Here is a 21,853-nt window from a genome sequence, read left to right as displayed (position 1 = left end):
TGTGTGTGTGTGTGTGTGTGTGTGTGTGTGTGTGTGTGTGTGTGTGTTGGTTTTTGGTCTGGAAGTGTGAGATTTCAGGAAAGGAGGCTGTGATCCACCTTTTGTTGCCGGGGGATGTTGGGAGGAGAGCGAGGGAGAGTTAAGTGCTGACCTCCTGGCTACCTTCAGGAATCCTAAGTTTTCTACTGTCATAATTTATGTACGTTGTCCTAAGAGCCGCATGTGTCTCTTCACTTGGCTCGCGTCCCTAACAATCCAGTCTTGGAGACAGGTTCCAGCACATGTCTCTGCCTCAGTCCTGTGACGTGCTAGGGTTTACCCTCCACCGCGGCCCCTAAAGAGCACAGGGCAATTGCTTGCCATGTGGATCGATATATTTCCCCTGTTAGGTCACAGAAGCATTTCTCACACACCTTTCTCTCACCTGTAAAGTCACTGGTACAGAGTAGGATGGATCTGGGTCAGAGGAAGCAGAAGGAATGAAAGATTAAAGGAAGGTACCATTTTGTGTCTCGTGTTTTGGGGAGCTGACCACAAAGCATTCAGAGGGTCGGGGTCTGGAGGATCCCTTTGTTTGGGGTCACTGGTATGTGTCAGGCAGTAATTGGCAAGACATCTTGTTCAGTCGCTATTAGGAAGAGATCCGAAGCCCCGTGAAGGCAGGGGAGGTGTGTGCTGAGAACGGCGGAGGGAAGAGAGCCCCGTTCTGCCCACTTTGGACCAACGAGGCCGCGCCAGGCGTGTCAGGATTGGCGTGGAGGGCGTGGGGGCATCTCGGAGCTTCGTCCTAGCAGGGAGGAACGGTTTCTCCTCACCTGGCGAAGAACAGGTGTGGTTAGGGGAGGACCTCAAATCACTGAAATGCTGCCGCAGGGAAGAGCATTCGGGGGCTCCGGAGGACCAGGGGCCCGTGGGTGGCAGTCACAGGACGGCGGAGTTGGGTTCAGCGTGAGGAGGAGCTTCTGCCGTCGTCTGGCCCTCGCAGCCTGCCACGGAGCGTGCCAAGGGTCACGCGGGCACGCACCCAGGTGGTGCGCACGGAGCAGGGGCCCGCCGCTCGGGCCACTGCACCCCATGGCTCCCTCAGCTGCAGTACTGTGAGTCCCTTCAGAAGAATCAGGTCATAAATAAGCCGAATCCTAAAACACACACACACACACACACACACACACACACACACACACGCGCGCGCGCGCACACACACACACACACACACACACACTCTCTGTCTTTATGGAAAATGGCTGCTAATCCATGATCATTTTTTTTCCAGAAACAGGTTTTATGATAATATAGTAAAAATATTAAATTAGAAAATGCCTCACTAAGGGTTATAAAACCTTACTACACTAGAGATAGGTAATTATCCCCTCTACAGCCTAAATGACAGTTTAAAAGAAATAAAAATGTTAGTGCTCATTACTTGCTTTTGTAGGTTGCAATAAAGGGTAAGTTAAATTTTAATTCAAGGAAGGGCCCCTGCTATCGACCTTCTACCTTAGGTCCAAGTCTTGTTAATTACTCTGTAGGTTATTCTCCTGCATGATACGAACATTAATACATTTTCCACAGTGGACGTTCCCACTGGCCAGTGAGGCAGGGAGTGTGGGGCAAGGGTAAGAGTGGGGAAGGCGTTTCAGCTCAGTGATTCAGATCTTGATTCTTGAAGTGATAGGGAGCAGGAATTAAGGTTTTTTTTTTCTTTTTAAACCAAGTTCATTATGCATAGCCTTAAGGGGACCTCAAGTATTAAACTATACACTTACCCTAGAGAATCAGATGGAGACAAGGTTAACCTGAAGGATTGATAGTCGAGCTTCTCTGCATGGCTAAATCCTGGTTAGGAAAGATGCTGCAGGGGAAAATGTTCCGTGTGGCAGAAGGCAGCCTGACCCTCTGTCCCGTGGTGCCTTTTTATTACCCAGTTTTATTTTTAGTTTTGTTTTCCTTGGGATGGGGAAAGGGATATGGACAGATTCCTTTTCTTTGAAGATGCCTTTCCCTTTCCCTCAGCCCTGGCACCACGTCACATGCGTGTGTGCGTGTGAGGGAGACGCAGTGCTCCCCAGCCCTGAGTCTTCACGCTGGGGTGTGCAGAGACTTCCCCAAGGGGAAAGGACCACACACATTTTTTGGGAATCGATTTCCAGATGTGTGCTCTTTGCCCAAGTGGGGCAGCTGGAGAGTGCACCTGGGCCGGGGCTGGGGTCTCTGGTCTCGCCTATCACGGTGGTCCCCCCACCTGCGCAGCCCGCTGCGCCCCTCCTCTCTCTGACATGGAGGGGTCCCCCCCCCCCCCCGCCCGCCCCGCCAGGGCGCTGAGCAGGAGCGCGCCTCATGGCACTGACGCGGGGATTGAGAACTGGTAACAAGGCCCCATGGCTTGGAGGGTTCCAGGGCTTTATTTCCAACAAAGCTGCGGGACAGCCTGATTGAGCTGTCAGCTGGCACATCACTAAAACCAATTTTTGGTGGCAGATCACTATGTGATTTTGGGGGGCATGTACAGAGGAATCAAAAGAATTTGGGGACACTGCTGTCACAAAACTCCCCTGTCCCCATCTGCTTGTTTACGTGATGAGGTTTCTCTGTGCTTGCGTCTGCAAACATCGACAGACAGGAGTAGCCTGGATGCTGAGCGCTCTTTCATTCCGGTGATAAATGCTGTTCACCACGGGTACGTGACAGGCCCCATCCATATCACGAAGACATGCCGTTCCAGTAACGTTTTACACACGTACATGTAATAAATTTTCACCAAAATTATAATACATTTTATTATACTGTTGTTGTATATGTCGATTGTGTCCTAATAATAATTGTGTAATAATGACACAATCCAGAAGTACTTTTTTAATTACTTAGAGCCTTATGGCGTCAAGAAATGAAAATATTTTCATTTCAACTTCTGAAATTTCAAAAAGTATTTCAATTTACATATTTTTTGTGGCCAAGAAGTATAATAGGGTGATCAATAAAAGACTTTCAAGCATAAAACAATTAGAACAAAAATCTGTAGAGAAAAATCAAATGGAAATACGAGTTTAAAAAGGAGAGAACGCTGTAAAGTTTCCAAGTTTAAGAGTATGTTTATGTGTTATTTAAATGAATGATGATGGGTATCAAGTCAGTCTGGCACGTACTTTCCATTGGGTGCTTTACAAAAGAAATGTGCGAGTTTTATTCCAAAAGGTAGGGTTCACAAGATTCTGGTAATTATGTCCTTTGTGACTATTAAATTTATTGAGAAAAATTCCATGTGTGAGGGGGCTGCGTGGTTCTGTAGAACTCTTGCAGGAGGAGGGCAGACAGACCCCCACACCATAGAGCCTCTGCGGGGAAGGATGCGCCAGGGCTGCGCTGAGCAGAGCAGTTGGTGCCAGGGGGCTTCATCTTGGTGGTGCCCCGGGGGGGGTGTGCGTGCCCCGTTGGGGCTGAGAAACAGAGTGGGGCAGGGGGGGATGGGAAAGTCAGTTCGGGGCCACCACCTTATTCCTGGTCAGCGATGGTGAGACTGGAATCGGGGGGCGGGGGGACGGGGAGTTTGAGATGCTGTGAGGGTAGAGCCGGTCACTGAGGAAGGCCCCGAGCTGCAATGACATTGGAGGTTTTACACTGGAATCATCCCTTCCTCTTCATGTCTCTCTCTCTGTCTCAAACTGTTTTAAGATCCCAGACCCCTCAGCCTTCCAGGTTGCTTTGCCACAAACAGCTGCATATGTTTGTCAGCTTTGTCCACCTGAGTGTGAAATGATGTTCTATCAAAACATGGGTTTCAGCGTTTCACTCGGTGCTCCTGACGTGTGTCCCCGCTGTGGCCAGTAACTGGCGCGGGGCCGGGCTCCCGAGACGGCGCTCACAGGCGGTCCCGACACGGTCCCAGCCGGCGAGCGGGGCCCTCTCATCGGCCCGCGCAGCCTTAAGGCCAGACCGCCCTTTCTGCCCTGGCCCCTCTAGCCCCTTCGTGCCGTTTCAGTTCGTGTGTGGAAATGACCGGAGAGACTTGTGCTTATGGGCAAATGGGCCATGGGAGCTCCTGGGAAGCCTGTGTGGGCCCCGCTGTCCTGCGGGTGATGGAGCTGGTGATCTGGTAGCCACTGCCTCTGGAAGTGAGGCCAGGCCGCCTGCCCCTCGTCTGCATCCTGGTCAGAGACGCCTTCCGCCCAGCCTGTGCTCGCGGGCTGGCCCTGGCGGGCGGGCAGGTGTGCACGGCCAGGGACCAAAGGGAAGAGCGCAGCTCCCAGCTCCTGGTGAGGCTGTGGCCCTTGTCTTGAGGCCGCCAAGCTGGTCCATGGTTCAGGGGCGGCTGCTGGCGAATTCTTAGGTCACATCCCTGCCATAGTACAGGAGACCTGCCGTCTCCGCCCCCCTCCCCGGCTCCCAGCACCCCTGTGCCGGCCCTGCGCTCCCCGGCACGATAGGGTCAGGCTGCATTTGGGGCTACTGCAGTTTCTTCTTTAGGATCTTTCCTTTTTTAGACTTAATAGGCTGTCTTTATTGCTGGACTTTCTAATGATGGAACCTCTGTTCCTGTGCACCACCCTCTCGGGATGACTTCAAACACAGACTCGTAAGTTTTTGTGTTGAAGTCTTGTTAAACCAAAATAGCTGTTTGAAGGGTGGTGGTTTGGTGTTTTGTTCTGTTTGGAGAGTCAGATTTGCTGAAGATGGCTCTCAGGTGGGTTTTTCTTAGCCAGGATGGCGGGCTGTCTTTTCGGGTTAGATCTTGAAAGTATGAAACAGCAGGCACAGCTTTCCCGTGGGGTCATTCTGTGGCTGGCACATGACTGTACCCTGCACACCCGGCCTCCGTCCGTGGGGGTCAGTGGCCTGACCTTCATGCAGAGGCAGCTGTGGGTCGCCTGCCCTGGCCGGCCGTGTTTCCTCCGTGGCTCACCACCCTCCTCACATCTCCACAGGGAGAACCTGTGCTCTGAGCACAGAGGACCGTGTTTGGGAGCTCCGGTGACGAGGACAGGAGAGACCCCAGCCCACCCCTTTTTGCATTTCCAGGCCTTGACAGAGGACTTCGGTTGGGTGGGGGTGTATGTGTGTCGCATTTCACAGCAGAAACAGAGGTTGGAAGAGATACTTTATTTTCAGGGACCCAAGACCCTGGCCTACTATCATTTTCTAATTGAAGCCCCGCTCTAGAAATAAATTAGCCAATCGAATTATTTATTAGATTGAAACTAGATAAAAGGGGCCAGGGGAGTGGGGGAGAACCTTGGTCCTACCACCAAACAGCTGCACATGTGGTAGTAATTGGAATCTTGTTGCTGGGTCATTTTCATTGTTTTTCAAGTACTGCCAAGTCCAAGAAAATGAATGAAAACTAAATCATATCCCCCTACATCCCATGTCTGATTGAATCCTCCTCGTCATGCGGTGGTCTCATACATCCTATTAAAATATTCAATCTTGTTTTCTTACTTGAAGAGCCTGTCTGTAAAGGGCAAACTTATAGAAAACTCATTCCCTGAAGACAGGTATCCAGCCACACCGGACTATTTACATATTTTACTATTTGATTGGCTGCTTCTAGTTTCTTCCTTGCTTTGTATCTGTGAGTAAGGGCTGTGGGGTGCATTTTTAATGACACGGCTATGTTGGCCATTGAAGAAACTGAGGGGGCATTTCCCGGCTTCTCAGTTCTTGTTGAACCTTGAAAAGGGAACCAGTGTGTTTACCGGTTTGTTTTGTTTGTCTTCTAGGACCGAGTTGTATCGATCTCTTTTTGGGCAGCTCCGCCCTCCTGACGAAGGCCAAAGGGACTGACCGCACCCGCGGCTCTTGCTGCAGGCCCGAGGCAGAGCTTCTGGACCCACGGACCCACCGTGCATCGCCTCGGCCAGCCTCAAATGCAGGAAGCCGCTGACCCACGGCTTTGGGCTAGTTGGGGAGTCCTGGGAAGGTGTGGGGTTCAGAGCACGTGCCTAATAAGTCCCGGGAAGCCTAGAATCAAGTGTGCATGTCCCCCATGCTTCAGTCTGCTGGGGACCCGCACTCCACACTCGTTCACCATCACAAATAAACCATGTTCTTACGGCCACTGCCGTGTGCATGTGATGTCTTAAGCAGCATGGAGTAAGTCGGCTTAGAGCTCTGGTAGGGGGACAGGTTTGTGGGGAGGGTTTTCACTTTCTAGTCATACAGACTCCTCTCACGATATAAAGTTCACAGAAGCCAGGATGCTGCTTGCTGGGCGGATCATGTTTGGCGATGGATCATGGCTCCAAGGAGCAGGGAATCCCCAGAAACCTCTGAACCGTGCCCAGGAGACTCTATAACTTGGAGGCATTTGCCTATGTGTCGCAAATGACAGATCCCTGACTTCTTTCTCATTTCCTCTTTTCCCCCCCATAGATTCTTCCAGAGTCCTTTTCCATTCTCACCATTCCTAAATCACTTTATTGAGATGAGCTCTGGTGTAAATCTAGCAGGGGGAAATGATTCACTTGTTTTTCATCCAGAGGTCAAAAGCTGGAAATTAAATCCCCATAAGGGGGATTTATTGGCCTGCTGTGGTCAATATTCAATGAAGATTATCTTGCATAAGTAATGTGTGCGTCCCGGTGTTTGCGACGGACCAGGCCCGGCTCCTTTGCCCACATCTTTATGTAGAGCTGTGGAATTCGAGAAGAAACGTGCATTCAGTTGTGGTGCATAACTAGTCACTGTTGTTAACGTCAGGTTCCAATGCTGTTTTGAAATGTCAGAACCAAGTGACAGATTTGGGTGCCCAGGAATCCCGCATGTCACACTGCTGGCGTCTGGGTGGGGACCACACACCGTGCCTGCAGGCTGGGCTCCTGCACGTAGCATGGGCATCAGAGTGCCTGCTGAGCTCAGGATGGGGTGGGCGGGGCCGGGGAGGGTTTCCACCTCATGTTAATTGGACCTTGGTACGTGGTGATTTGTTTCTTTGGTCTCAGTAGTTACCTCTTGGGCTTGACTGTCAGGGAAATGTTGAATTTTCGGTGTGTCTCCAGTTACCCAGAAGATCAACAGGAATAGAGTTCCCCCACATTTACTCCCTTCAGAATGATCACTTTTTAAAAATAGAGAACATCCAGTCCTGTCTCCCTACCCTGAGGAGCCCGGATCGTGCACGTTAGAACAGCAGTAAGTAACCTCCCAATACCGGACTTCCGGGGAGGCTGACGCTGACCTCTGTTTCCTAAAGAGATGGCATCTTTGTCACAGTCACTGGTGACATGATGAAGAAAAAGATTTTAAACAGGTACTTCAAGATATTTGGAGTCCAACGTGTTTAATTAAAATGAATTAAAATCAGGAGAGATGAGAAAGGACAGAATTTTCAGTAAAGAGAAGCTTGCATTTTAAAATTCAGAAGACCACCCTCCTTCCAGCCAAGAATAAATTGGAAACTATTTTAATTGACACGGATACTGCAATTCAACTGTTACTAGAAAGACAGATTAGTTGATTGATTTGCATTTTAATAAAACTAATACTTTACATTTTGGTAGCTAATGCTGATTTTCAAATGAGGTGAGAACTGTTATCACGAGTTTCAATCCAGGGCCCTTTTTCAGTGTTGACTGAAGCATTCCTCCCTTTTGTGTGGAGTTTGCTTATTTTCTTTTTGCCCAGCTGACTACCGCACGCACGACACCCATAAGCCACAGTCCTTGGAGCGCTCACCAGAACAGCGAGGCCGAGCTGCTCCCAGCGGGGCCCGCTGCCTGCTGGTTGGGTTTGCGCCCCTGCCAGGGCTGGGAAGCAGGCAGTGGGCCCCTCCCCTCACGACAGCAGACGGAGGCTGCCTTCTTGCCTTACGTTATTTTACACCCACAACGAACTACAGAAAAGTAGAAGGGACAAGTAAGTCTCGGCCGATACCCTACCACCCGGAAATGGCCACCTCTCGGTATTCACAGTTCTGTACTCCAGAGCCGTCTTTCCTATATGGGCACCACCGGGTAGAGTGGTCCCCTCTTCTCCCTGGGGGGCAGCTTGGGGGGGGTGGGGGGAGCCTTAGTTTTTACTTCAGACTATTTGAAGTTTTCTACTTTTTCAAAAAAACAATGAAAACTGTCCATGCGGCCACACCTCCCCGTCCACATAACACACACCCCCCCCAGTTGGGAACCAGTGGTAGGTACATAGTATCCTGCGTGTTAATATTAATAGTACAGTAAAAGGGGCATGTGACTCTGGATCTCGGGGTTGTGAGTTCGAGCCCCACGTTGGGTGTAGAGATCACTTAAAATCTTTAGGGGCACCTGGGTGGCTCAGTTGGTTAAGCGTCCAATTCTGGATTTCAGCTCAGTTCAGGATCTCAGGGTCCTGGGGTCAAAGCCCCAGGTCAGGCTCTGGGCTTAGCAGGGGGTCTTCTTGAGATTCTCCCTTCCTCTCCCTCTGCCCTCCTCCCACTTGCACTCTCTCTCTAAAATATATCTTTTAAGAAAATTTAAAAATCTTAAAATAGTACAGTAAAAGATTATTTTCATGTTTTTACAGATACCTTTTAAGTCATTTAATTGCTAATTAATAATTCCATTTGGGGCTGTATCTTCAGCACTTAGTCAAATCCCCTGTAGTTGAACATTTAATTGTTAACAATTATTTGCCATTATGAATAATGTTACTGTCCAATATTTGTACATAAACTCATTTATTGTCTTTTGGAAATAACTTTTTTCAGGGCGCCTGGGTGGTTCAGTTGGTTAAGCGTCTGCCTTTGGCTCAGGTCATGATCCCAGGGTCCTGGGATCGAGCCCCATGTCACGCTCCCGCTTCCCTCTGCCCCTCCCCCACTTGTGTGCATGCTCTCTCCCTCTCAAATAAATAAAATCTTTAAAAAGAACAAATTTTTTTCCTCATCATACATTTTTAGGAGTAAAGTGAACCAAGGGAAAATAAAGTCCAACTATTTGAGAGGCTCTTTGTTCGTATTATGGAGGCTTATTTTAGCACCCTGTTCACTGCTCACTCGCTGTAGGCCGGGCCATTCCCCAACAAAGGGTGTGGAGAGGCAGAGAGGAGACTGGCCTAGGAGCCTGATCCTGGGGTTTATTTCTTGCCCCCCAGGGAACCCTGCAAATCGGCATCCTCCTCTGGGAGGATTAAAGAGCTGCTGCCTATAATGTGTTTGGAGAGGCTCCCATGAAAGATGGTGGATAAATAGAAAGTGACACCATCATCTCCCTCCTCGGCCCCCATATCTTTTTCCTGGCTGCTGGACTGCATATAATTTGCTCTCCACTCTCCCCTCCAGCTTTCAGGTTCTTGCTGCTTTCAGGGTCTTCATCCTGGGGACCCCTTGGTGTGGGTTTCCCTCACCTCCCTCGGCTGTGCGTTCATCCCTGCTACTCTGTCCGGCCCTTGGTGGGTCCACGGGTCGCCGTCAGGAGCATCATTCGGAAACCCCGAGAACCAACAGAACACGGAAAAGTCCACTCCAAGCAGTCCAGCACCACGCTCTGCATCCCCAGCTTAAAAACATCGTTTCCTTTGAGAGGTTGGTTTTCCTGGTCCCCGTGGACTTTGCTAAGAGCTCTCCAAGATCACCGCCTCTTCACCTCTTACCGTGTCACCCGGAGGGAGCTGAGTTCGAGGCACAGAATGAATCCAAATGTGACATTCGTCATCAACCGTGGAACCACACTCCCCAGGGACGTAGTAGTCACTGTGTCCATGGGATGTGGTGATGCCAAGATCCAAGTCTCCCTGGGCCAGACTCACGAATGAGGCACCTGTCTCAGCAAAACTTTGCAGACAAGCCGAGGTAAAGGTCAGGAGGCCCGCGGTCGCGGGGGTGTCACGGCGGGGCTGCAGGCCACCCCTCTGCGGCACCCTGCCTCCACGGTCCTGTGTCCCCGTGCTTACTAAAGGCAAATCCAAGCAGCGAGCCTTGTCTCTAGCAGATGAACCTTGTTTCCTACATGTTCTTACTTTTTATTTTTATTTTTTTAATTGAGGCTCAGATTTTTATTTATTTATTTTAAGATTTTAATTTATTTATTTGACAGAGAGAGACACAGCGAGAGAGGGAACACAAGCAGGGGGATTGGGAGAGGGAGAAGCAGGCTTCCCGCCGAGCAGAGAGCCCGATGTGGGGCTCGATCCTAGGACCCTGGGATCATGACCTGAGCGGAAGGCAGTCAGTCGCTTAACGACTGAGCCACCCAGGCGCCCCTGTTCTTACTTTTTAAATGTATATATGTGCTTGTGTCGTAAGGGCACTTGTGTGAGGAGTTACATTACGCTTGCCTTAGTCATTTTTTTTTAAAGCTCATCTACTTCATTTTCATTCTCTCTTCACTTTCTCTTTCTTCCTAACATCTCCAAAATAATGGCCAGCAATTTGGTAAGTTCGTTCACTGATTCTCTCTCAAATCCCAGGGGAGGGGTCCATGTCGCCCTGCTGATTTGCATCTCTCCGGTTTGTGCACAGCTGTCCTGGCCAAGTCGAGGGGCGGCAGGAGCGCAGAGGGGGCGCCCCTCGCGGGGGTCTGCCTCTAGGGTACTGCCACAGCAGCATTTCTATTCCTGAGAAGTTTGCTACTTTTATTTCCCCTGGTTCAGGGTTCTCTGTTCATTTGTCGAGGTCAAGGACACTGAATTCTCGGGAAAGAAAATTTAAAAGAGTGTAAAAAAAAAAAAAAACCAACAACCAACCAGCCACCAACAATCCCACATCACTGAGAGGGTAGAAGAATATAAGGGCCCCAACAGGCATGGTGACAGTAACACATAAAGGTCCCTGCCCACCCTCCTCCCACCCCCCCTTCCTGTTTGTGACTGGATTGGAAATGAGCTGGGGCTGCTCTGGCTGGCAGGTGCCCGTCACCTGGTGAGGCCGCCTCCTGGCCTGCCCTTACCCAAGGTAGGGGCTGCTGGGTTTATCTAGGGCCAGGGGTACCGGCTCCTATAGAGACTTGGGGGCACAGCTTAGTCCTGGAATGGGTGGCTGTGGTGTCCGAGCAAAGCACAGATAGGAACAAAAGGTGAAGCGGGACGAATTCTGGACTAGAAATGAAATCTGCTAGGGTTTGACCTTGGGGAAGCTGGTTGACCTTTGGGCCTCAGGCTCCTACTTAGTAAGATGCGGCTCAGCTAAACACTTGTAGGCAGCTGTGTCTAAGTAAAGGCAGCTCCGTAGACTTGGGTTTAGCAGAGGCACAAGGATGTTGTTCACGTCCATTCATGCAGATGTTGTCGACCTCCCGCTGTGTGCCAGGCCCTGGTGGAGGCTTGGCGAAGGGCTGTGGGGGCAGGTGACCCAGTCTCTGGGTGCATGTCTGTTCCCCTGCACTGGAGAGTTCCGTGTGCTCCAACTTGGTTCTGATCAAAGCCATTACCTCCTCTGGAACTGCCTTTGTTAATCCTGGCGGGCACTCCTGGGAGGCTGGGCTCCAAGCCCCTTTCCGAGCTTGGCACCACGTTCCAAGGTTCCGGTTCCCCCGGGTGAGAACTCAGCCTGGCAGGAGGGCACTTCCCTGGGGCTCCGCAGTCAGGCCCAGAGCCCTGCCTTGGGCGGCCAGGTGCGTCAGCAGGCAGGTGTGGCTGATATGGAGCCCCAAGCAATTAGCCCGCCGCTCCGTGATTTCTGCCCCTCCACAGCCTGGGCAGCATCGAGCTCCCAGCGTCCCTTCCACTCTTCCGTGGGGAATTCTGCGGAGCCCAGGAGAAGCCTCTTCTAGCTCTAGCTGTGTCCAGAACATCTAGACAGTGCTGTCCAGTAGAACTTTCTGGGACGATGGGGATGTAATCCTATCATTCTGAGCTATTGCATACCCTCGTCTCTAGCCACATGTGGCTTTGGGCACTTGCACTGTGGCTAATGGCTTACTATATTGGATAGCTTGGGTCTAGACAAATATTTCTCAACCGTTCAAACACCAACATTACAAATGGAGTCAGCGATCCACAGATGGGGCAGCGAGGTGCAGTGTCTTTCTTCACACGCCAGGTATGTGAGCAGGAGGGCCTGCTTGAGACTTTGGGGTGGCTGGGCTGTGACCTGGGGTACAAAGAAGGGGTGGGGAGGCAGTGGCTTCCTGCCTGGGTGCCCAGAGTGGCTGAGGGGGCGCCTGGGCGGCTAGCCCAGCCCCACCCATCCCGCTGCCTTCAACTTATTCTCGTTTGACTCTTGTGTCCTTTAAAGTTGTAGCGCGCTGCACTTGGTTTTAAGAGCTAAAAGTAAGGCTAATACGGAACACTTTAAATGTGATAACTCCCGAGTTCACATTGTTTGAGGAGATAAGCAGTAAGGGGCAGGTGCTTTTGAATTTACTTATCAGCGTTTTAGCAGGCTCCTCGGCCGGCCTCACCCCCCACCTAGGGGCTGTGATGTTCTGGGAGGATCTCAGAACGGAGGCTTCCCCAGGCCCGAGGGCCACCGTTTCATGTGCTGACCTTGCTGGTAAGGTCAGGCCTTTGTTCCCCGTGGGGTGCTCAACCCAGGTGTGCGCTCCGTGGTGCGGTGCAGGCCCTGCGTTGGGAGAGGAGCTCCCGGCTGCCACGTGGGCACCGAGCCGCGCCCCCACCCGTGACCGTGACCGTCATCTCAAGCCTTTGGAGCCCTGTGGAGGGGGTGAGTCACATCCTGATCTTCCTGAAGGAGGGTGAGAGGGGACAAAAGGAAGCCCTAGTTCTCCGTTATATAATTAAATGGAGATTTTCCTTCCTGAAGGAGCAAAAAGAGGCCAAGGACAGCCTAATTGAAACGTCAAGACTGCTTCTCCAAGAGTGGCCTGAGCAAGTGGGCCAAGGTAGACCGTCACCTCTGGCTGGGGGCGCCCACCGGAGGGGATGTTCTGTTTGGCCTGGAGGCCTCCCCTTTGCTTCCTGCTGGGAGAGGCCCCGGGGCTCCCTGGTACGAACTGGAGGGCCCACGCAGGAGTCGGCTGCGTCTCTGGGCCTCCCGTGGTCCTAGTGGGCCGGCCGCTCACCACAGACAGCTTCACACAGCCCGCCACCCCAGGGCGGGCCGGCGCCAATGCATGCCTCTCTCTAGCCAGCCTGGTGCTTCTGAAGTTCCTTTCCAGAGAAGTGATGGTAAATAGCGATGTTTTATTAATTGCAGATATGGCTGCTAATTAGAACCCAGGCATGTGCTCTCTCTACCTGTTTATACACTTGCTCCAGAGTGGAAGGACTTTCTCCTCTCTTTGCCTCTCCCTCACCCCCCAGATGAGAATTTCAACTTTAAGACAAACAACTTCATTTACAAGTGTGTCTCTAATTAGCTGCAGAATTAGGAAAGCTGAGTTTTCCCCCATAGATCGGCTAAACCCTCGAGGGAGACTGGTGGAATAGAGAGAATCGCATTTCCAATTATTTTGTTGAATTGCTAATTTAGTTATTGTGCCTGGTGTAATTGTGATGGGTATTGGGTGTGCAATTCAATTTGTTTTAAATATTTGTGGGAAGGCTGATCAGTAATGGAGCTGACCTATTTTGTGGCCCAAATTGAGAAAAAAAAAAAAAAAGACTAAAACACAACAGCCAAAGAGCTATAGTTTGTTTCCGTTTTTATTTTGATCTCTCTCATCCCTCTTAAGACCACTGATGCAACAAAAGGATTAAATTAAAAGATGACAGCACTTTGATCTTCTCCCTTTGAAAGCTTAACTGTCCTTGGTAGTTTAATATGCAGATATTTTAGGGTAGAGTTTTGGATGCGTTGCTGGAGTTGAGTACTTCCCGCCTCCTGTAATTGTGTTTCTGTGTGTGCCTAGCCGTGGTTTGGGGGTGTGACTTTTGAATAGTGAAGAAAGGCGTGGAGGTAGGTGCCTGCAGCAGACAGTGCAAAGCATCCCAGCTCCTGGGCAGGAGAACGCTGCAGAGCCCGGAGCCCGTGTGGTCAGCAAGGCGCCTCTCCACCCCCCCCCCCCCCCCCCCCCCCCACTCCCTACGCCAGGCGGTGCTGCTGCAGGGGCCGGTGACCAGGATCCCCACCCAGGTGGCCCTTGCCCAGTGCTCCGCCCGAGATGGGCCCAGCTGCTGCGTGGGGGAGCCTGTGCGTTGTGACAGGGGTTAGGCATGCTGCTCACTGCTGGAGGTGAGTTCCAGGGGAGCTCACCGCTGGCCAAGCTGGATCTTGCTACTTCGGGGTCTCCCCCGCGCTCAGCCAGCCTCTGAACCAGAGGGAGCATCCGTGATGTAGGATTGCTCACAGGCCCGCTGGGTAAATCATTCCAGTCTGGACCTGGAGCGGGGCTGTGCCTTATCGGGAAGAACAACAGATAGGGCTCTGCGGGGACTGGAGGCCACAGAAACCGTGCAGGACCACGGAACAAGGAGCCCTCCTCCCCGTTATTGTGAAATGTGTGGGTGGGTACCAGGTATCGTTGTGGTCAAGGTTGCTTGCGGGTGACCGAGCCCCCCCAGCCTCCGCGCCAGGGTTTCTCAGGCCGGGGTGGGGGTGGGGGGATGTGGTTGGACTAGGCCAGAGGGTGGCAGACCAGAGTAGATTTTGATGAAAGGTAATAAATACGATGGGTCATAGAAGCAGCTGTTTTTTAATGACTTTGGTCCTAAAAGGATCATTTTGTAACTCAATTAACTTAGAAAGGTGCCGGGGTCCATTTCTGGGCTTAGCTGCCCAATAGAAGTTTAGACTTAACGATCCGTCCGAGGGAGCTCACGGCACAGGAAGGAGCTTCCGACACTGCTTCTCTGGTCCCAAGATCCGGCCTAGGAGCTGGGTCGTGTGGGAGGACAGGCAGGAAGACGGTCCTCTCCCGAGCAGTGCCATGAGCTAAATGTGAACACTCCCCTGGGCGTCGGGGAGGATCCCTGCAGGGGGAACCGGGGGTGTTGGAGGAGTTGCTGGTGGACGCGGGTGCAAAGGCGGGAGGCAGGCTTTTTTTGGGTGTTGCTGGTGAGGTTCGTGTGCTCCTACCCTTTGCGGGACTTTAACAGTTTTCATAGTGGGGTGTGATTTACATACCATAAAGTTCACCCACGATAAATGCACAATTCCGTGATGTTTTTAGTAAATTTCTGCTGCCATCAACACACTTGACTTCTAGAACATTTTCATCAGCCCAACACATAACTCGAAGCTGGTGTGCCGTTCCACACGGTAGCTGATCTGCTTTCCGTAGCTCGGGAGCTGTCCTTTCTGAGTGTTTCCTGGAAGAATCCTACCCTGTGTAGGCTCTGTGTCTGGCCTCTCTCACATAGCGTAAGGTTCATCCACGCCACAGCCCACGTCGCTGGTTTATTTCTCTGGACCGCTGCAGTCCCCATGGTGTGGCTCCATCACATTTGGCTTATCTGTTCACCCATTTATGAACATCTGAGTTATTTCCAGATCTCCACTATTAGGTGTAAAGCTGATCCAAACAAACACGTCTCTGTGGGACATGTTTTTCACTTCTCTTGGATAGATACCAAGGCACGGAATTGCTAGGTCATATGGTAAGTTTATGTTTTACTCTTTAAGAAATTGCCAAACTGTCTTCCAAAGTGGCTGTACCACATTGCATTCCCACCAGCAAGGTGTGAGTGTTCCAATTACTCCACATCCCTGCTAATACTTGTTATTGTCTTTGGGTTCTAGCCATTCTAGTAAGCAATGGACTTTCTTGTGGCTTTAGTTTATATTTCCCTAGTGACGGATGATGTGGAATGGCTAACTTGTGTTTATTAGTCATCTATATATCTATCTTCCTTGGTGAAATGTCTATTCAGATCTTTTGCTCATTTTTATTTTTATCTTTTTAAAGACGTATTTATTTTAGAGAGTGTGGGGGGCAGGGGGTCAGGGAAGGGAGAGGGACAGGCAGACTCCCCACTGAGTGCAGAGCTTGATACAGGGCTTGGACTCACAACCCTGAAATCATGACCTGAGCTGAAATCAAGAGTCAGATGCTTAACCAACTGAGCCACCCAAGTGCCCCTCTTTTGCTCATTTTTAATTGAGTTGCTTGTATTATTGCATTATAAGAATTCTTTATATATTCTAAATAAAAATCCTTTATCAGCTAAGACTTGCAAAATATTTTCTCCCAGACTAGTTCTGCTAGTCTTTTTATTTTTTTAATGCTGTCTTTTGAATAACAAATGTTTTTAATTTTGATGGTGTAATTTATCATTTTTTTTTTCTTTTATGGGTGGGTGTTTTGGGGGTCATATCTAAGAAATCTTTGCCCAACCCAAGGTCACAAAGATTTTTCTCCTCTGCTTTCTTCCAGAAGTTTTGTAGAGTTTTAGAGCTTACATTTATTTATTTATTTTTAAAGATTTTATTTATTTATTTGACAGCGAGAGAGGGAACACAAACAGGGGCAGAGGGAGAGGGAGAAGCAGACTCCCTGCTGAGCAGGGAGCCTGATGCCAGGCTCAATCCCAGGATTCTGGGATCGTGATCTGAGCCGAAGGCAGACACTTAACAGCTGAGCCACCCAGGCGCCCCTAGAGCTTACATTTAGGTCTATAATCTATCTTGAGTTATTTTTTGCCTATGGTGTGAGGGTCTAAAAATATAATTTTGCATATGCATATCCAGTTGTCCCAGTACCATTGGTTGAAAAAGACTATTTCTCCCCCATTGAATTGCCTTGACTCCTTTGTCAAAAATCAATTGACCATAAATATGAGGATGTATTTCTAGACTCTTAATTTTGTTCCATTCTATTTGCCTGTTTCTATCCTGGTAGAAGTTTTGAAAATGGGGAGTTTAAGTCTGCCAAATTTTTACCGAAATTGTTTTGGCTATTCTGGGTTCTTTGCAATTCCATATAAATTTCAGTATAAATTTGCTAATTTCTATAAAAATGCTTAATGGGATTTTGATAGGGATGACATTGACTCCATAGATCAAGTTAGGGAGAATTGCGATCTTAACAACATTGAATCTTCCAATCCATGAACATGGAATGTCTCTTCATTTACTTATATTCAATTTCTCTCCACAGTGTTTTATAATTTTCAGTGTATAAATCTTGCACTTCTTTTGTAAAATTTCTTCACTAGTATTCTACCATTATTGATGCTATTGTCAATGCATATTTCTATAGTTTTATTTTTGGATCGCTCCTTGCTGGTATACAGAAACACAGTTGATTGTTTTGTATATTGATTTTGAACCCTCTGACTTTACTGAATATGTTTATTCTGGTTTTTAAAAATCCATTTCTCACATAGGATCATGCCCTCTGTGAATAAAGATAGTTTTAATTCTTTCCAATCTACAAGCCTATAATATTTATTTAGCAATTACTGCACTGGCTAGAACCTCCAGTATGAGTAGAATGGCAAGAGTCAACATTCTTGCCTTGTTCCTGATTTTAGGAGGGAAAAGTGTTCAATCTTTCACCATTATAGTTTGGTTTTTTTTATAGATGCCCTTTATCAGGTTGAGGAAATTCCTTTCTTTTCATAGTTTGTTGAGAATTTTTATTTAGAATGGGTGTTGAATTTTACCAAATGTTTTTTTCTGCATCTATTGAGATGATCATATGGGTTTTGCCCTTTATTCTATTAATATGGTATATTACATTAATTGATTTGGATGTTAAATTAACTTGGCACTCCTGAGACAAATCCCACTTGGCTGTGATGTATAATTTTTTGTAATATGTTGCTGGATTCGGTTTGCTAATATTTGCTAAGAATTTTTGCCTCTGTATTCATGAGGGATATTGGTCTGTGGTTTTCCTTTCTTGTGATGTCTTTGTTTGCTTTGGTATCAGGATAATACTGGCCTCAGAGAATGAATTGGAAAATGTTTTCTGTTTTCTGAGTTTGTGAAAGATTGGTATTTCTTCTTTTAGATATTTGATAAGAAAATTCATCAACAAAGGCTTCCAGGACTGGGCTTTTCTTTGTGGGAAGATTTTTAATTATTAGCTTGATTTCTTCACTTGTTATTGTCTATTCATATTTTCTGTTTCTTCTCAAGTCGGTTTTTGTAAATGGTGTCTTTCTAGGAATTTGTTCATTTTATTTAAGTTGTCTTATTGGCATAAAGTTGTTTATAATCTTTATAATTCTTTTAATTTCAGAAGGATCACTAGCAAGATCTCTTTCATTCCTGATTTTGGAAATTTGTGTCTTCTCTCTTGTTTGTTGATTTTTGTTGATCTTTTCAAATAACTAATTTTGGGTTTTTTTTTTTTTTTTTAGTCTCATTGTATATATTTATTGAGATATAATTTAAAAGTTGTCTCCAGCTTTACTGAGATATAAGTGTAAGGTGTATGATGTGTTGATTTGATACATTTATATATTGCAAAATGGTTACTGCCAGTGGCATTAGCTGATGCTTCCGTCCTGTCACATGATTTTTTTTTTGTGGTGTATGTTATACAATATTACAGTTCTGTGTCTTTGGATGAATTTATACATACAGGTTCCTGCCATCTGAATTACAACATGAAACATCCCCATCACAATAGTTTGTTGAGCGACTCTTGCCACTCAGTTCCACCCCACGGGCACTTGTGGGTCTTTTTTTTTTTTTTTTTTTTTTTCCACGAAGCCCGTTTCTGAAATGCCTCCATGTTGCGTAGATCCTGACTCTGTCTCTTGTCTGGAATCATTGAGAATCGTTACAGTAGGTGACCTTTTGTGTCTGGCTTTGCTCACTAAGTTCTTTGTGGAGATGAAGAACCCAAAGAATTAGCAGTGAAGCTTGTGGAAAGAATTTGGGATTCCGTAATGGGACATAGGGAGTAGATGTTAGGATCTCGGCAGCAGCCGAAATGGACTATTTTGTGGCCAGAAGGATGGTCTGAGAGAGCCTTAAAATTGGAGCATATGCTGAGTTGGAAGGAAGGTATGGGGTGATCTGTATAAACGAGGGAAGCAGGGTAGGCACCATCGGGGGCTCCTGGAGCGGCATCCGTGGGTCTCTTGGAAGAGCTGGCCTTGACTTCCGCCCCAGCTAATTGCTGTTGTTTGGCTTTCTTGACTTTTGCTCTGTGGTTCTTGAGCCAAACCTGCAGTACGGTGGGATGTATCTCCAGTTTCGAGGCCATTTCTTTCTGAAGGCTGGGAGCGGGGTATGGGTTCTTGCTGAACAAGAATTCTAAATCTGCCAGTTGTTTCTCAGTGAACATGGTTCGTTTCCTTTGTGAATGTTTCTGACCCTTTCCTTTAGGAAGGTCCCCTGTGCCTGCCATCCCATCTAGCTGGATCCCCATGCTCTGGTCCTGTGTCAAGAGCTAACTAATTTTGGGTTTTATTAATTTTTATTTATTGCTTTTTTTCTGTTTCATTAGTTACCACTCTCATCTTTATTTTTTACTCCAGTGTGCTTTTTTTGGGTTTAGTTCTTTTTTTTTTTTTTTCCACTTCCTTAGGATGGAAGTTTAAGTTATTGATCCAGACCTGTTACTGTCGACTTACCTATTTCTTTTTTTGTTTAATTCTGTCCATTTTTAAGATAATTAATCATGGTTCTTTATTCAAATTTATAAATATTTACCATGGCCTCATAGTGTGTATCTCCTGATTTCTCCTCTAAGTTCACTCTCTGTAATGTTCATCATGCCCAGGATGCTGGCCTCTAGGCACTGCTCTCTTGCTAGGGTGATCAACCCTCCTGGTTTGACCAGGACATTTTCATGGTTTTAAATTTTTTAAAAAAAAGTTAATTAAAGTATAGTGGACATATATTATGTGAGTTCCAGTTGTATACACAGTGATTGAATTACATACACTACAAAATGCTCACCACAATAAGTGTATTACCACATTATTGTCTATATTCCCTATGCCGTGCTTTTTAGCCTCATGACCTACTTATTTTATAAGTGGAAGTCTCTACCTCTTAATCCCTTTCACTCATTTTACCCATCACTCCACCCCCCCCCCCCACTTCTGTCAATTTTTGCTTGATGTATTTGGGAGCTGTTTTTAGGTGTGTATACATTAATAATGGTTAGACAAATTCCTGACAAATTATGTTAATAATTATAAATGTTCCTCTTTGTTTCTAGTGATATTTATCTCAATGTATATATTTAACAATACAGCCACTCTAGCTCTCTTATGGTTACTATTTATATGGTATATGTTTTTCCATACTTTTACATTTTTTAAGTTTTATTTATTTATTTTAAAGATTTTATTTATTTATTTGAGAGAGAGAGAATGAGAGATAGAGAGCACAAGAGGGAAGAGGGTCAGAGGGAGAAGCAGACTCCCTGCTGAGCAGGGAGCCCGATGTGGGACTCGATCCCGGGACTCCAGGATCATGACCTGAGCCGAAGGCAGTCGCTTAACCGACTGAGCCACCCAGGCGCCCCAAGTTTTATTTTTTTAAAGTAATCTCTATACCCAAAGCGGGGCTTGAACGTACAACCAGAGGATCAAGAATTGTGTGCTCTACTGACTGAGCCAGGCAGGCACCCCATACTTTCACCTTTAACCTATTTATGTCTCTTAAAAAAAAAAAAAAGATTTATTTATTTATTTTAGAGAGCATGAGTGAATGTGGGAGGGGCAGAGGGAGAATCTCAAGCCTACTCCTTGCTGAGTGCAGAGCTGGAAGGGGGGATGGGAGGTGGGCTCGATCTCATGACCCTGAGATCACGACCTGAGCAGAACAAAATCAAGAGTTGGATGCCCAACTGACTAAGCCACCCAGGCACCCTCAATTTGCCTTTTTTCCCCCCAATTTATGTCTTTGAATCTAAAGTGTGTTTCTTAGACCACACAGAGTTGGATTTTGTTTTTTATCCACTCTGACAGTCTCTCTCTCTCTCTCTTTTTTTTTTTTAAGATTTTATTTATTTATTTGTCAGAGAAAGACCGCACAAGACCACAAAAGCAGGGGGAGCAGCAGGCAGAGGGAGAAGCAGGCTCCCCGCTGAGCAAGGAGCCCGAAGTCAGACTCGATCCCAGGACCCTGGGGTCATGACCCACGCTAAAGGCAGGGGCTTAACAACTGAGCCACCCAGGCGTCCCAGTCTCTGCTTTTTGATTAGAGTGTTTAGTCCTTCCAAATCTCATGTAATTAATGATAAGGATTTGTCCATTTGTTCCTCATTTACTGACTTCTTTTGTGTTAGTAAGCCATTTTAATTCCACTGTTGTTTTTACCATATATTTATTCTTTTTAAAAAATTATGGTAAAAATACATACAATTTATATCTTAACTAATTTTAAGTGTACAGTAGTGTTAGGAATATCCTGGGGCACCTGGCTGGCTCAGTCAGTAGAGCATGCAACTTTTGATCTTGGGGTCATGAGTTCAAGTCCCACATTGGGCTACTTAAAAAAAAAAAAAAAGACTATTCCCATTGTTGTACTTAACAGATCACCAGAGCTATTTATTTATTTATTTATTTATTTATTTTAAAGATTTTATTTATTTAATTGACAGAGAGAGAGAGACAGTGTGAGAGGGAACACAAGCAGGGGGAGTGGGGGAGAGAGAAGCAGACTTCCAGCCCAGCAAGGGAGCCCGATGCGGGGCTCGATCCCAGGACCCTGGGACCATGACCTGAGCCGAAGGCAGATGCTTAACCTACTGAGCCACTCAGGAGCCCCTCACCAGAGCTTTTTTTTTTTTTTTAATTTTTTTATGGTTATGTTAATCACCATATATTACATCATTAGTTTTTGATGCAGTGTTCCATGATTCATTGGTTGTTCATAACACCCAGTGCTCCATGCAGAACGTGCCCTCCTCAATACCCATCACCAGGCTAACCCATCCCCCTACCCCCCTCCCCCTCCCCTCTAGAACCCTCAGTTTGCTTTTCAGAGTCCATCATCTCTCATTCACCAGAGCTTTTTAATCAGAACTGAAACTCTAGACTCATTAAGCAAGCACTCCCTACTTCCCCCTCTCCCAGCCCCTGGTGACCACCATTCTACATTCTTTTCCATGAATTTGACTTATTTATTTTTATTTTTATT

General features: G+C 47.5%; 2 protein-coding genes across 2 annotated transcripts in view; one reads left to right on the top strand and one right to left on the bottom strand.

Moving 5' to 3' along the window:
• Positions 1–6,052, top strand: part of AATF (apoptosis antagonizing transcription factor) — a 100,244-nt gene extending 94,192 nt beyond the window's left edge. The window contains exon 12 of the mRNA XM_025851189.2: positions 5,715–6,052. Coding sequence (XP_025706974.1) covers positions 5,715–5,778 — 64 coding nt within the window. The 3' untranslated portion in view covers positions 5,779–6,052. The remainder of the gene's footprint in view (positions 1–5,714) is intronic.
• Positions 6,053–18,469: 12,417 nt separating this feature from the next.
• On the bottom strand, positions 18,470–19,106 carry LOC112808366 (divergent paired-related homeobox-like). Its single transcript, XM_025851455.2, has one exon. It carries the CDS (start codon positions 19,104–19,106, stop codon positions 18,570–18,572), a length of 537 nt encoding a protein of 178 aa, XP_025707240.1. The 3' UTR covers positions 18,470–18,569.
• Positions 19,107–21,853: the final 2,747 nt, after the last annotated feature.

Source organism: Callorhinus ursinus, unplaced genomic scaffold (genome assembly GCF_003265705.2).
Source record: "Callorhinus ursinus isolate GAN/ISIS: 27379988/994484 unplaced genomic scaffold, GSC_fseal_2.0 scaffold34, whole genome shotgun sequence".
In the NCBI taxonomy this organism is placed as follows: domain Eukaryota; kingdom Metazoa; phylum Chordata; class Mammalia; order Carnivora; family Otariidae; genus Callorhinus; species Callorhinus ursinus.
Note: the sequence above shows the minus strand (reverse complement) of the source record. Positions and strands in the feature narration are given on the sequence as shown.